At 42.8% G+C, this 14,571-nt stretch overlaps 1 protein-coding gene across 8 annotated transcripts in view; it reads right to left on the bottom strand.

Annotated features, from left to right (window-relative positions):
* cntrl (centriolin) overlaps positions 1-14,571 on the bottom strand; it is a 121,829-nt gene that overhangs the window by 96,754 nt on the left and 10,504 nt on the right. For 7 of the 8 annotated variants that reach the window (XM_029638571.1, XM_065011772.1, XM_029638570.1 and 4 more), the window contains exons 4-5: positions 10,275-10,405; positions 9,981-10,122 (exon numbers count right to left, since the gene is read on the bottom strand). The exons of the other annotated variant lie outside the window; for it this stretch is intronic. In XM_029638571.1, coding sequence (XP_029494431.1) covers positions 9,981-10,122; positions 10,275-10,405 — 273 coding nt within the window. The remainder of the gene's footprint in view (positions 1-9,980; positions 10,123-10,274; positions 10,406-14,571) is intronic. 8 annotated transcript variants of the gene reach the window in all.

Consider the following 14,571-nt stretch of genomic DNA (forward strand, 5'->3'; position numbering starts at 1 on the left):
AGGCAGGGCTTTACCTAGCAGAGACTTGTAGATAACCTGTAGCCAGTGGGTTTGGCGACGAGTATGAAGCGAGGGCCAGCCAACGAGAGCGTACAGGTCGCAGTGGTGAGCAGTGTATGGGGCTTTGGTGGCAAAATGTTATAGACTACATCCAGTTTGCTGACTAGAGTGTCGGAGGCTATTTTATAGATGACATCGCCGAAGTCAAGGATTGGTAGGATGGTCAGTTTTACAAGGGTATGTTTGGCAGCAAGAGTGAAGCAAGCTTAGTTGCGAAATAGGAAGCCGATTCTAGATTTAATTTTTGATTGGAGATGCTTAATGTGAGTCTGGAAGGAGAGTTTACAGTCTAGCCAGACACCTAGGTATTTGTAGTTATCCACGTATTCTAAGTCAGAGCCGTCCAGAGTAGTGATGCTGGATGGGCGGGCAGGTGCGGGCAATGATCGGTTGAATAGCATGTATTTAGTTTTATTTGCGTTAAGGAGCAGTTGGAAGCCACGGAAGGAGAGTTGTATGGAATTGAAGCTCGTCTGGAGGTTAGTTAACACAGTGTCCAAAGAAGGGCCAGAAGTATACAGAATGGTGTCGTCTGCGTAGAGGTGGATCAGAGAATCACCAGCAGCAAGAGCGACATCATTGATGTACAGTGGGTCTTTTATACTGATAACAAGTTCAAACAGGTGCCATTAATACAGGTAATGAGTGGAGGACAGAGGAGCCTCTTAAAGAAGAAGTTACAGGTCTGTGAGAGCCAGAAATCTTGCTTGTTTGTCGGTGACCAAATACTTATTTTCCACCATAATTTGCAAATAAATTCATTAAAAATCCTACAATGTGATTTTCTGGTTTTTCTTTTCTCATTTTGTCTGTCATAGTTGAAGTGTACCTATGATGAAAATTACAGGCCTCTCTCATCTTTTTAAATGGGAGAACTTGCACAATTGGTGGCTGACTAAATACTTTTTTGCCCCACTGTATACAGAGAAGAGATTCGGCCCGAGAATTGAACCCTGTGGCACCCCCATAGTGACTGCCAGAGGTCCGGACAACAGGCCCTCTGATTTGACACACTGAACTCTATCAGAGAAGTAGTTGGTGAACCAGGCGAGGCAATCATTTGAGAAACCAAGGCTGTGGAGTCTGCCAATTAGAATGTGGTGATTGAGAGTCGAAAGCCTTGGCCAGGTCGATGAATACAGCTGCACAGTAATGTCTCTTATCGATGACGGTTATGATATCGTTAAGGACCTTGAGCATGGCTGAGGTGCACCCATGACCAGCTCGGAAACCAGATTGCATAGCGGAGAAGGTACGATGTGATTCAAAATGGTCAGTAATCTGTTCGTTAACTTGGCTTTCGAAGACCTTAGAGATGCAGGGTAGGATAGATATAGGTCTGTAGCAGTTTGGGTCTAGAATGTCTCCCCTTTGAAGAGGGGGATGACCGCGGCAGCTTTCCAATCTTTGGGAATCTCAGACGATACGAAAGAGAGGTTGAACAGGCTAGTAATAGGGGTTGCAACAATTTTGGCAGATAATTTTAGAAAGAGAGGGTCCAGATTGTCTAGCCCGGCTGATTTGTAGGGGTCCAAATTTTGCAGCTCTTTCAGAACATCATCTATCTGGATATGGGTGAAGGAGAAATGGTGGGGGCTTGGGCGAGTTGCTGTGGAGGGTGCCGGGGAGTTGACCGGGGTAGGGGTAGCTAGGTGGAAAGCATGGCCAGCCGTAGAAAAAGGCTTATTGAAATTCTAAATTATAGTGGATTTGTCAGTTGTAACAATGTTCCCTAGCCTCAGAGCAGTGGGCAGCTGGGAGGAGGTGCTCTTATTCTCATGGACTTTACAGTGTCCCAGAACTTTTTTGAGTTTGTACTGCAGGATGCAAATTTCTGTTTAAAAAAGCTAGCCTTAGCTTTCCTAACTGCCTGTGTATATTGGTTCCTAACTTCCCTGAAAAGTTGCATATCACGGGGGCTATTCGATGCTAATGCAGAACGCCACAGGATGTTTTTGTGCTGGTCAAGGGCAGACAGGTCTGGAATGAACCAAGGGCTATATCTATTCCTGGTACTACATTTTTTGAATGGGGCATGCCTATTTAAGATGGTGAGGAAGGCACTTTTAAAGAATAACCAGGCATCCTCTACTGTCGGGATGAGGTCAATGTCATTCCAGGATGCCCCGGCCAGGTCGATTAGAAAGGCCTGCTTGCAGAAGTGTTTTAGGGAGCATTTGACAGTGATGAGGGGTGGTCGTTTGCTCGCAGACCCATTACGGATGTAGGCAATGAGGCAGTGATCGCTGAGATCTTGGTTGAAAACAGCAGAGGTGTATTTGGAGGGTGAGTTAGTTAGGATGATATCTATGAGGGTGCCTGTGTTTACGGATTTGGGGTTATATCTCTGGTTGGTTCACTGATCATTTGTGTGTGATTGAGGGCATCAAGCTTATATTGTAGGATGACCGGGGTGTTAAGCATGTCCCAGTTTAGATCACCTAGCAGCACGAGCTCAGAAGATAGATGAGGGGCAATCAAATCACATATGGTGTCGAGGGCACAGCTGGGGGCAGAGGGTGGTCTATAGCAAGCGGCAACGGTGAGAGACTTGTTTCTGGAGAGGTACATTTTTAGAAGTAGAAGCTCAAATTGTTTGGGTACAGACCTGGATAGTAAGACAGACCTCTGCAGGTTATCTTTGCAGTAAATTGCAACACTGACCCCTTTGGCAGTTCTATCTTGTCGGAAAATTTTATAGATCGGAATAGAAATTTCAAGGTTTTTAGTGGTCTTCCTAAGCCAGGATTCAGACACGGCTAGGACATCCGGATTGGTGGAGTGTGCTAGGGCAGTGAATAAAACATACTTAGGGAGGAGGCTTCTGATGTTAACATGCATGAAACCAAGGCTTTTACGGTTGCAGAAGTCAACAAATGAGAGAGCCTGGGGGATGGGAGTGGAGGTTGACACTGCAGGGCCTGGATTAACCTCTACATCACCAGAGGAACAGAGGAGGAGTAGGATAAGGGTACGGCTAAAGGCTAACAGAACTGGACGCCTAGTACGTTTAGAACAGAGAGTAAAAGGAGCAGATTTCTGGATACGGTAGAATATATTCAAGGCATAATGTACAGACAAAGGTACAGTAGGATGTGAATACAGTGGGGGTAAACCTGTGCATATAGTGATAATGAAAGAGATATTGTCTCTAGAAATAGCATTTAAACCAGGTGATGTCACTGCGTGTGTGGGAGGTGGAACTAAATTGTTAGCCGAGGCGTGTTGAGCAGTGCTAGAGGCTCTACAGTGAAATAAAACAATAGTTACAAACCAGAACAGTAATCGACACCACATGGTGACGTTAGGGAAAGGCATGCGTAGCCGGGTGTTCATACAAGTCCAGTGCGTGGCTTCAGGCAGCTAGCGGCACGGGGCTAGCAGGCTAACAGAAAGGTCTTAGAGGGATGACGCGATGGAGGAAAGTCTGTTGTGGCCCCCTTGTGCAGTTACATCAGCGGACGGATCAGCAGGGCTCCGTGTGGTAAACCAGGCCAATTGGCAAAATATGTATAGTGGCCAAAGAAATATATCCGAAGGACCTCTTAAGCCAGCAGTCCAATAGATAGCTAGATAGCTAGCAGGCCGCGGATTAGCGGCTGTGCGTTCAGGGGTCGTTAGCTGCTATAATTCCAGGTGGGGGGAAAAAATTATCATAATAAAAATGTTTACAAAAAAAAAAAAATTATAAAAAAGGTTCAGAGCTTGTGGTAAGAATCCGGAGATATGGAGAAGAATAAGTCCGACTAGCTCTGGTTTGACTGGCGCTGTGCAGACTGGCGAGAATTGTCCAGGATAAAGGTAGCTGATGACCGCTAGCAAAGGATAGCTGACTGCTAGCTAGTGGCTTCGATGGGCCTCGTAAGCCAACAGTCCGTTGTGCTCTAGACAGCTAGCATTCAGGGGACGTTAGCTGCGAAGGTGAGAAGGTTCAGAGCTTGCGATAGGAATCCGGGGATATGGAGAGAAAAATAGGTCCGGTATGCTCTGGTTAAATCGCGTTGTACAAACTGGCAAGAGCTTTCCGAGCTAGGGGTTAGCTGATGACCGTTATCTGGCTCGGAGGGTACTATGGTGTTGAATGCTGAGCTGTAGTCAATGAACAGCGTAGGTATTCCTTTTGTCCAGATGGGATAGGGATGGGATAGGGCAGTGTGCAGTGCGATGGTGATTGCGTCATCTGTGGACCTGTTGGGGCAGTATGCAAACTGAAGTGGGTCTAGGGTGGCGGTGAAATGATCCTTGACTCGCCTCTCAAAGCACTTCATGATGACAGAAGTGAGTGCTACGGGGCGGGGCGGTAGTCATTCAGTTCAGTTATCTTTGCCTTCTTGGGAACAGGAACAATGGTAGCCATCTTGAAGCATACGGGGACAACAGACTGGGATAGGGAGCGATTAAATATATGTCTGTAAACACACCAGCCAGCTGGTCTGCGCATGCTCCGAGGACGCGGCTACGGATGCCGTCTGGGACAGCAGCCTTGCGAGGGTTAACATGTTTAAATGTTTTACTCACGTCAGCCATTGAGAAGGAGAGGGGTGGGGCGCAGTCTTTGTTAGCGAGCCGCGACGGTGGCACTGTATTATCCTCAAAGTGGGCAAAGAAGGTGTTTAGTTTGTCTGGAAGCGTGACGTCTGTATCCGTAACGTGGCTGTTTTTGTAATCCCCGATTTCCTGTAGACCCTGCCACATACGTCTCGTGTCTGAGCCGTTGAATTGCGACTCCACCTTGTCCCTGTACCGGCATTTCGCTTGTTTGATTGCCTTGCGGAGGGAATAACTACACGGTTAATATTCAGCCATATTACCAGACCTCTTTCCATGGTTAAATGCGGTGGATCGAGGTTTCAGTTTTTCGCGAATGCCGCCATCCATCCACGGTTTCTGGTTAGGGTTGACTTCAATAGTCACAGCGAGTACGACATCTCCAATGCACTTATTTATAAACGCACTCACTGAGTTAGCGTATAGATCAATGTCCTTCTGAGAGGCTGACCGGAACATATTCCAGTCCACGTGATCAAAATAATCTTGGAGTGTGGCTTCCGACTGGTCAGACCAGCAATGAATGGTTCTCGTCACTGGTACATCCTGTTTGAGTTTCTGCCTATAAGCCGGGATGAGCAAGATGGCGTTGTGGTCAGATTTGCTGAAGGGAGGGCGGAGGAGGGCTTTGTATGCAGCGCGGAAGTTAGAGCAGCAGTGGTCGAGAGTATTAGCCCTACGTGTCGTACTATCAATATGCTTGTAAAATTTAGGTAACATTGATCTCAAATTTGCTTTGTTAAAATCCCCAGCTACAATAAATGTAGCCTCCAGGTATATAGTTTCCAATTTACATAGAGTCCAGTAAAGTTCCTTGAGGGCTGTCTTGGTGTTTACTTTATTTGGGGGGGGGGGGGGGTGTACACAACTGTTACTATATCTGACGAGAATTATCCTGGTAGGTGGAATGGCCTGCATTTGATAGTAAGGAATTCTAGGTCAGGTGAGCAGAAGGACTGGAGTTTCTGTCTGTTGTTATGATCACACCATTAGTTGTTAATCATAAAGCATACACCTCCCACTATTCCTCTTCCCAGAGAGGTGTTCATCTCTGTCGGCACATTGCATGGAGAAGCCCGGTGGCTGGACCGATTCCGACAACATATCAGAGAGAGCCATGTTTCTGTGAAACAGAATGTTACAATCTCTGATGTCTCTCTGTAGGGCAACCCTTATTCGAATTTCGTCTACCTTGTTGTCAAGAGACTGGACATTGGCGAGTAGTATTACTCTGGAGCGGTGAGCAATGTGCCCGTTTACGAAGCCTGACCAGAAGACTGCTCTGCCCCTTCTGCGTCGTCGTTGTTTTCGGTCAGCTGCTGGGATCCTGGGTGGTATTCCGAAGAGAGGATCTGCTTCGGGAAAGTCGTATTCCTGGTTGTAATGTTGGTAAGTTGACGTTGCTCTTATATCAAATCATTCTTCCCGGCTGTATGTAATAAGACTTAAGATTTCCTGGGGTAACAATGTAAGAAACAATACATTAAAAAACTAAATCTGTTTCCTAAGAACGCATCTGTCGACCATCTGTCGGCGCATTCTCAAGAATGTATTGGCTGGTGCAATCAAATTTCCCCTTTAAGGATTAGTAAAGTACCATCTTAAAAAAGGTCCAATGCATCTCAATATCAAATTATTACTATGTAACAAGCAATTGTCTTCAATTAAAATTGTCAAAAAGAAACAAAAATAGCTTCATAGCAAAGAGCAATTTCTCAAGCAAGAAATTTTCTAGAACTGTTTGAGTGGTCTGAGCGGGGAGGTTAAAACTAGCTGTTATTGGTAGACCTGTTTGGAACTCTTTCTATTTGGTCTATTAACTAAATGTACAACCTATTTGGCCTAATTTACCACTTGTTTGGCCTAAAATGTGTCTATTAACACATTTTGGACCAAAACTCCATCCCACCAAAACAGGATGAAATGTCAGGTCTTTACAAACAATTAGGGCTGAGCGATTAACCAAAATGGCGGTTATTTCTCCGTTTTTAAACAACTAACTGACCAACGTCGGTTCAATTATCTGAATTCCATTTCGTAGTTTTTTTTTCTGTGAGCTCAATGTGCACATTGCGCTGCACTTTCTGTACAGATAAATCAGATCATGCCCAGACTGTGCGATGTAGTAAGGAGTTGTAGTTTCCAACAGGCCAATGTTCTACATCACGTTTTCAGCGCTAATCTAACAACAATGACCATAATCTATTGCACTGCTTTGTAGGCCTCCTTGCTCGTACACGCATTTTCAGTTCTGCCCACACATTTTCTATGGGATTGAGGTCAGGGCTTTGTGATGGCCACTTCAATACCTTGACTTTGGTGTCCTCAAGCCATTTTGCCACAACTTTGGAAGTATGCTTGGGGTCATTGTTCATTTGGAAGACCCATTTGCAACCAAGCATTAACTTCCTGACTGATGTCTTGAGATGTTGCTTCAATATATGCTTATCATTTTCCTTCCTTATGATGCAATCTATTTTGTAAAGTGCACCAGTCCCTCCAAAAGCAAAGCACCCCCACAACATGATGCTGCCACCCCTGTGCATCACAGTTGGGAAGGTGTTCTGCAGCTTGCAAGCCTCCCCCTTTTTCCTCCAAACATAACAATGGTCAATATGGCCAAACAGTTCTATTTTTGTTTCTTCAGACCAGAGGACATTTCTCCAAAAAGTACAATCTTTGTTCCCATGTGCAGTTGCAAACCGTAGTCTGGCGGTTTTGGAGCAGTGGCTTCTTCCTTGCTGAGCAGCATTTCAGGTTATATCGATATAGGACTTGTTTTACTGTGGATATAGATAATTTTGTACCCGTTTCTTCCAGCATCTTCACAAGGTCCTTTGCTGTTATTCTGGGATTGATTTGCCTTTTTCGCAACAAAGTACGTTCATCTCTAGGAGACAAAACGCATCACCTTCCTGATCGGTATGACGGCTACGTGGTCTAATGGCGTTTATACTTGCGTACTATTGTTTGTACAGATGAACGTGGTACCTTCAGGCATTTGGAAATTGCTCCCAAGGATGAACCAGACTTGTGGAGGTCTACAACTCTTTTTCTGAGGTCTTGGCTGATTTCTTTTGATTTTCCCATGATGTCAAGCGAAGAGGCACTGAGTTTGAAGGTAGGCCTTGAAATACATCCAGAGATACACCTCCAATTGACTCAAATGATGTCAATTAGCCTATCAAAAGCTTCTAAAGCCATAACATCAATTTCTGGAATCTTCCAAGCTGTTTAAAGGCAGTCAACTTAGTGTATGTAAACTTCTGACCCCCTGGAATTGTGATACAGTGAATTATACGTTTTAAAAAATAACACTTGTGTCTCCAACATAAGTGTATGTAAACTTCCGACTTCAACTGTATGTATGTATGTATGTATGCACGTACGTACGTACGCACAAACGCAATGCCTTCGTTTTCTCCTATCACGATCATTAAACTCAACTGTTTTAAAGTCGCCATTGGCTTAATGGTGAAATCCCTGAGCTCCTCTCCAGCAACTGTTCCAACAGTTCCTCCCCGGCAACTGAGTTAGGAAGGATGCATGTATATTTGTAGTGACTGACTGAGTCTCATCTTTCCATAAAGGGGTCATAATAGTTTGTAGGCCAAACCGTTTAGACGATTTTGTGAGAAGACCGATTTTCGGGATGACTCATTTTCTGACAAACACCACTCTAGCTCCGTTACCGCTCACCGCAGATGCGGTGGATTAAGACGCATCCAATGCAAAAAAGATATCTCTAGCTTAAAACCTCTTGCCTCTACTTGGGACGCTTGCGTCCCAACTAGAGCTCTGGAAATGCAAATGTGCTACGCTAAATGCTAATAGTATTAGTTAAAACTCAAAAGTTCATTAAAATACACATGCAGGGTATCAAATTAAAGCTACACTCGTTGTGAATCCAGGCAACAAGTCAGATTTTTAAAATGCTTTTCGGCGACAGCATGAGAAGCTATTATCTGATAGCATGCACCAATACACTACAACACAAAAGCACAGCAGGGGACGTAAACAAAATAATTAGCATTTCGGCGTTACACAAACCGCACAATAAAATAGAAAACAGTCATTACCTTTCACCATCTTCTTTGTTGGCACTCCTAGATGTCCCACAAACACTATTGGGTCTTTATTTCGATTAAATCGGGCCATATAAAGCCAAGATATCGTTATATGTAGACTGTGTGATAAACGGAAAAAACAGCGATTTCACAACGTAACGTCATTTTTTAAAATTCAAAAAGTAGACGATAAACTTTCACAAAACACTTCGAAATACGTTTGTAATGCTACTTTAGGTATTAGTAAACGTTAATAAGCGATAAAAATCATCCATAGGCGATGTCAAAATCATTAGCTGTCGTCTTGGAAAAAATTTCACGAGAGCGCTCTTCCGGAATGATCTGGGCGGAGACCGGAGGTAAGTGGTGCCCCTGTTTCGGTTCAACCAAGAATCAAAGAGGATTCAATTCACAAGACTCTAGACAACATGGGGATGCTGTGGGAGTTGAATGCTCGGTCTTATCTAATTCGGCTCACTGTTAACAATTGCTGGAAGTGGCGCAAGGATATTTATTTCCATTTTCTGTGATCAGGTTTTCCTGCGCTTTCCGATGTAACGCACGTTATGTAATAGCCACAGTCGTGATTTAACCAGTTTTAAAAACGTCCGAGGGTTTCCTATCCACACATTCTAACCATATGAACGTACTATATTCCTGGCATGAGTAGCAGGGCGCTGAAATGTTGCGCGATTTTTAACAAAATGTTCAAAAAAGTAGAGGGTAGGAGCAACTAGTTAAACTGACAAATTTTATGGGGATTTTTTTTACGTAGCCGATGATTTTAGGTCCATGCGGACACCTGGGAGAGGGAGGGAAAGCTGTTTGTATGGCTGGCTGGCTTTATGGAGAGTGCTTTGACGCAGCTACTGGAAATAGCGTAACTTTTTCTCAACACATTGCAGATGTAAAGATGGCTGTAGTACATGGCTTTGGCTAAACTAGAGTTTTAATCATGGTTCTGAGCTAGTGCGTAGCAGGCAGCTAATTATTGTATGACATGTGTTTGTAGAATGTTACGTTCCCTATTGATTGAGGTGAATGAAGCTACAGCAACAAAGTGATCATTTCTGTTCTCCAAATTGCATTTAGTTTTATGTAGAAATGCAGTAAATTATCTTCAAATAGTTGTTTTATCCTCTCACTCCATCACTTTGCCATTCTTTAAGTTTAACTGAAATGACACCCCTGGCCTGAATAAATTATAAATCATAAACTAGCTACAATTGGAAAGATAGAAACAGGCTAAATGAAGTGCATATGTGGTGCAAGATGAAGAAGACAGAGAAAAACAGAGATACTCACAGAAGAGATCTTGTTACGTTGAAGGTTTAAAGTCTGGAGTGATGTCAGTTTCTTAGCCAGCCATAGAGGCACATGTTTAATGTCATTGCTGGAGAGATTTAAAAGCTGAAGACTTGCCATGTGCTCTAGGCCCTCAATTTTACTGCAGAAAGAAACAACGTTTCTTAAAATGTTTTATTACAAAAAACAATATTACAATTAGCAATCATAATAAATGTTTGATACACGTAGTCTGTTAACCCAATGGCAGAGTACATCAATAAAAGGTGTTGTTTAAGTGTGCTGTGCTCTTACTGGATTATGTTGTTAGAGAGATGTAGTTCCCGCAAGTTGTGCAGCTTTTCAAGCTTCTCAATTTTTTCAATGACATTATGGCTGACGTTGAGGATCTGCAGGTGCTCACACTTCTCCAAATTCTCAATGAACTGAAACACAGGAGATATGCCACTGTATTACATCTGTATCTATGTCAGTGTTGGCTCCTCAGAGGAGGAACATTCTACTCAGTAAATTTATTTTTATTTTTAGATATTCACGTCACCAAATACCTGATTAAAAAAAACAATGTTTTGCAATGGTCTACAATAATCTCAACAGCACCCACTAGGGACGCACCACGGTGTAGCACCCACTAGGGACGCACCACGGTGTAGCCAGAGGACAGCTATTTTCCAACCTTCTCTGGCTACATTGACTTCAGTCCAAAAATAAACTAGAAGGCTCGTGCTCCTCAATCCCTTCCATAAACCTACATGGTAATTATAACAACTTCCGGAGGACGTCCTCCAACCCATCAAAGCTTTTGCAGTCTGAACTGACATGTCCATAAAAATCAAAGGATCAGAGAACGAGCCTAGTACTACGCATGCGTGATTTAGAAGCTTGGTGAGTTGGTGACATTGTTGGGTTGATTGAGATAGTTTTTAGGACATTATTTAATTCAAATTAGTTTCTTCAAACTACAGGAGACAGCGGAGGTAGATTATATATTGTTTTCTTGGTTTTAGATCTTTATTTTTGTGTCGATGTAGTGTCATTTTCTTCAATTTGTCCTGCAAAATTTAGTAGCAAGTAGCTAGCTACCAGAGTGCAGTTTTCTCCACCAGAATGGCAAGCTAACGCTAACGACAAATGGTGCCTTTTTTTTTATTGAAGAAAGCCATTCATTGCCTACATCAGATTCCAGCTTCTGGGAAAAAGCTGTATCAATCATGTTATGGAGGAAGGTCTGGTTAAATTGTGCAACACAAGAAGAAGGTAAGAAGAAGAAACAGTGATACTTCATTTTTGGGCATGTAAGAGTTGCTTTTAGGGGGCATGTTGATCGTCCTGCAACGAACCAAGGGCAGATGAGAGAAAGTTAAAAGTGTGATTTAAAAGAGGTTGACGCAGCACATTTTTTCGCATGGCAAATGGATGAAACCACTGACATCTGTCGCTTGCAGTTTTTAGTTATTGTCAGGTATGTGGATGATCAGAGCTTTAATTCAGGAAAGTTTAATTTGATCTACATTTGATCCCACTGGGCACACCACGTCATTTCAATGTGGAAGTCAGGTAATATTTGGTTGAGACGTTGATCAATGAGATTAAACTATATTTAACCACTCAAAAAGACAGCAAAAATGTAGTTTAATTTCCAATGTGTTACCATACAATTTCAACCATCTAAAAGCACAACCATGATTTTCCTCCACAAGCAGGAAATTCAAGATTTTTACTGCACAGGGTCCTTAACCAAAAATCATGGTTGTGCTTTTAGATGGTTGAAATTGTATGGTAACACATTGGAAATTAAACTACATTTTTGCTGTCTTTTTGAGTGGTTAAATATAGTTTAATCTCATTGATCAACGTCTCAACCAAATATTACCTGACTTCCACATTGAAATGACGTGGTGTGCCCAGTGGGATCAAATGTAGATCAAATTAAATACATATTCCCACACTATGAGATTGGAATAATGCTGTGAAATTCAGAAAATTATGATAATGCCCTTTTTGTGTAAGAGCTGTTTGAAAAGACCGACCTAAAATGTCCACCTGTTTGGTGTGGTGGAGTTTTGGCCTGCCTGGTGACATCAGTAAATGTGTTAATAGACCAATAAGAAAGAGAGTTACAAACCTCTGTCAATAACGGCTAGTTTTCATCTGCCCAATTAGACCACCCCCAGTCAGTCTCAGCAAAATTCTTGCTTGAGAAATGTCTCTTTGCTAAGAAGATATTTTTGTTTCTATTTGGCCATTTTAAATTATAACAATCACAGTAAGGTACTTTATTGTTACTCAGAAATTATTTGTTTTTGCTCCCGATTGGCGCAGAAGTCTAAGGCACTGCATCTCGGTGCTAGATGTGTCACTACAGACCATGGTTTGATTCCAGGCTGTATCACAACTGGCCATGATTGGGAGTCCCATAGGGCGGCGCACAATTAGCCCAGCGTCATCCGGGTTAGGGTTTGGCCGGGGCAGGCCGTCATTGTAAATAAGAATTTGTTCTTAACCGACTTGCCTAGTTAAATAAAATAAAACTGGCTGCATTGGATCTTAAATTAAAGTTGTCACCGAAATGCCTATCACTGCACTTTCAACCACTTTAAAACACAGCAAAGTTCAAATAGGAATACAATGTCAGATGTTTATTTATACAACAGATTCATGTTATCACTGTGCTTCATCTAATAGCAGAACCAAATGACCTGGTTCACAGTTGAGATCACATTAAAAGTATAGTGCATTCGGAAAGTATTCAGACCCCTTGACTTTTTCCACATTTTGTTATGTTACAGCCTTATTTTAAAATGCATTAAGTACGTGTTTTTCCTCATCAATCTACACACAGTACCCCATAATGCCAAAGTGAAAAAAGATTGTTAGACATTTTTCCAAATAGCTTATTTACATAAGCATTCAGACCCTTTGCTATGAGACTCATTGTCTCCTAGAGATGAAATTGAGCTCAGGTGCATCCCGTTTCCATTGATCATCCTTGAGATGTTTCTACAACTTGACTGGAGTCCACCTGTGGTGAATTAAATTGATTGGACATGATTTGGAAAGGTACACACCTGTCTTTATAAGGTCCCACAGTTGACAGTGCATGTCAAAGCAAAAACCAAGACATGATGTCAAAGGAATTGTCAGTGAGCTCAGAGACAGGATTTGCATTGAGGCACAGATCTGGGGAAGGGTACCAAAAAATGTCTGCAGCATTGAAGGTCCCCAAGAACACAGTGGCCTCCATTATTCTTAAATGGTTTGGAACCAACAAGAGTCTTGCTAGTGCTGGCCGGCCGGCCAAACTGAACAATCGGGGGAGAAGGGCCTTGGTCAGGGAGGTGATCAAGAACCTAATGGTCACTCTGCAAGAGCTCCAGAGTTCTTCTGTGGAGATGGGAGAACCTTTTAGAACAACAACCATCTCTTCAGCACTCCACCAATCAGGCCTTTATGGTAGAGGCCAGGTGGAAGCCACTCCTCAGTAAAAGTTTGCCAAAAGGCACCCAAAGACTCTCAGACCATGAGAAGCAAGATTCTCTGGTCTGATGAAAACACGATTGAACTCTTTGGCCTGAATGCCAAGCATCACGTCTGGAGGAAACCTAGCACCATCCCTACGGTGAAGTATGGTGGTGGCAGCATCATGCTGTGGGGATATTTTTCAGTGGCAGGAACTGGGAGACTAGTCAGGATCGAGGGAAAGATGAACGGAGCAAAGTACAGAGAGATCCTTGATGAAAACCTGTTCCAGAGCGCTCAGTATCTCAGACTGGGGAGAAGGTTCACCTTCCAACAGGACAACAACCCTAAGCACACAACCAAGACAACGCAGGAGTGGCTTTGGGACAAGTCTTTGAATGTCCTTGAGTGGCACAGCCAGAGCCCGGACTTGAACCCGATCGAACATCTATGCAGACCTGAAAATAGTTGTGCAGCGACGCTTCCCATCCAACCTGACAGAGCTTGAGAGGATCTGCAGAGAAGAATGTGAAACTTCCCAAATACAGGTGTGCCAAGCTTGTAGCATCATACCCAAGAAGACTCAAGGCTGTAATTGCTGCCAAAGGTGTGTCAACAAAGTACAGTAGAGGGTCTGAATACTTATGTAAATGTGATCAGTTTTATCCTTTTTTTTTATAACTTTGCAAAAATGTCAAAAACAGTTTTTGCTTGTCATTATGGGGTATTGTGTGCAGATTGAGGAAAAAAACTATTTCACCAATTTTAGAATATGTAACAAAATGTGTAAAGTCAAGGGGTCTGAATATTTTCCGAATGCACTGTACATGGTGCAATTGACCAATACTGTTCAAGATTCTGTGCAGATTATTACAGCAATTGTGAAGATCTCCACAGACCTGCAACAACATACAGTATGCATGCAATCTTGAACATGCACGCTTTATATGATTAGAGAAGGAAAAAAATGCAGTTACAGTAACCTCAATGTGGCCATGGATGTTACTAATTTTAAGATTGAATGTTACATTTGTTTTTATATTACTTTTGTAATACAGTAAATAGCCTAACGTTATATTGAATTGTGTTTGGTTGACAACGCAACCAAATATCATCATTTAAAGGGGATTCA

This window comes from Oncorhynchus nerka, linkage group LG27, assembly GCF_034236695.1.
Source record: "Oncorhynchus nerka isolate Pitt River linkage group LG27, Oner_Uvic_2.0, whole genome shotgun sequence".
Classification (NCBI taxonomy): Eukaryota; Metazoa; Chordata; class Actinopteri; order Salmoniformes; family Salmonidae; genus Oncorhynchus; species Oncorhynchus nerka.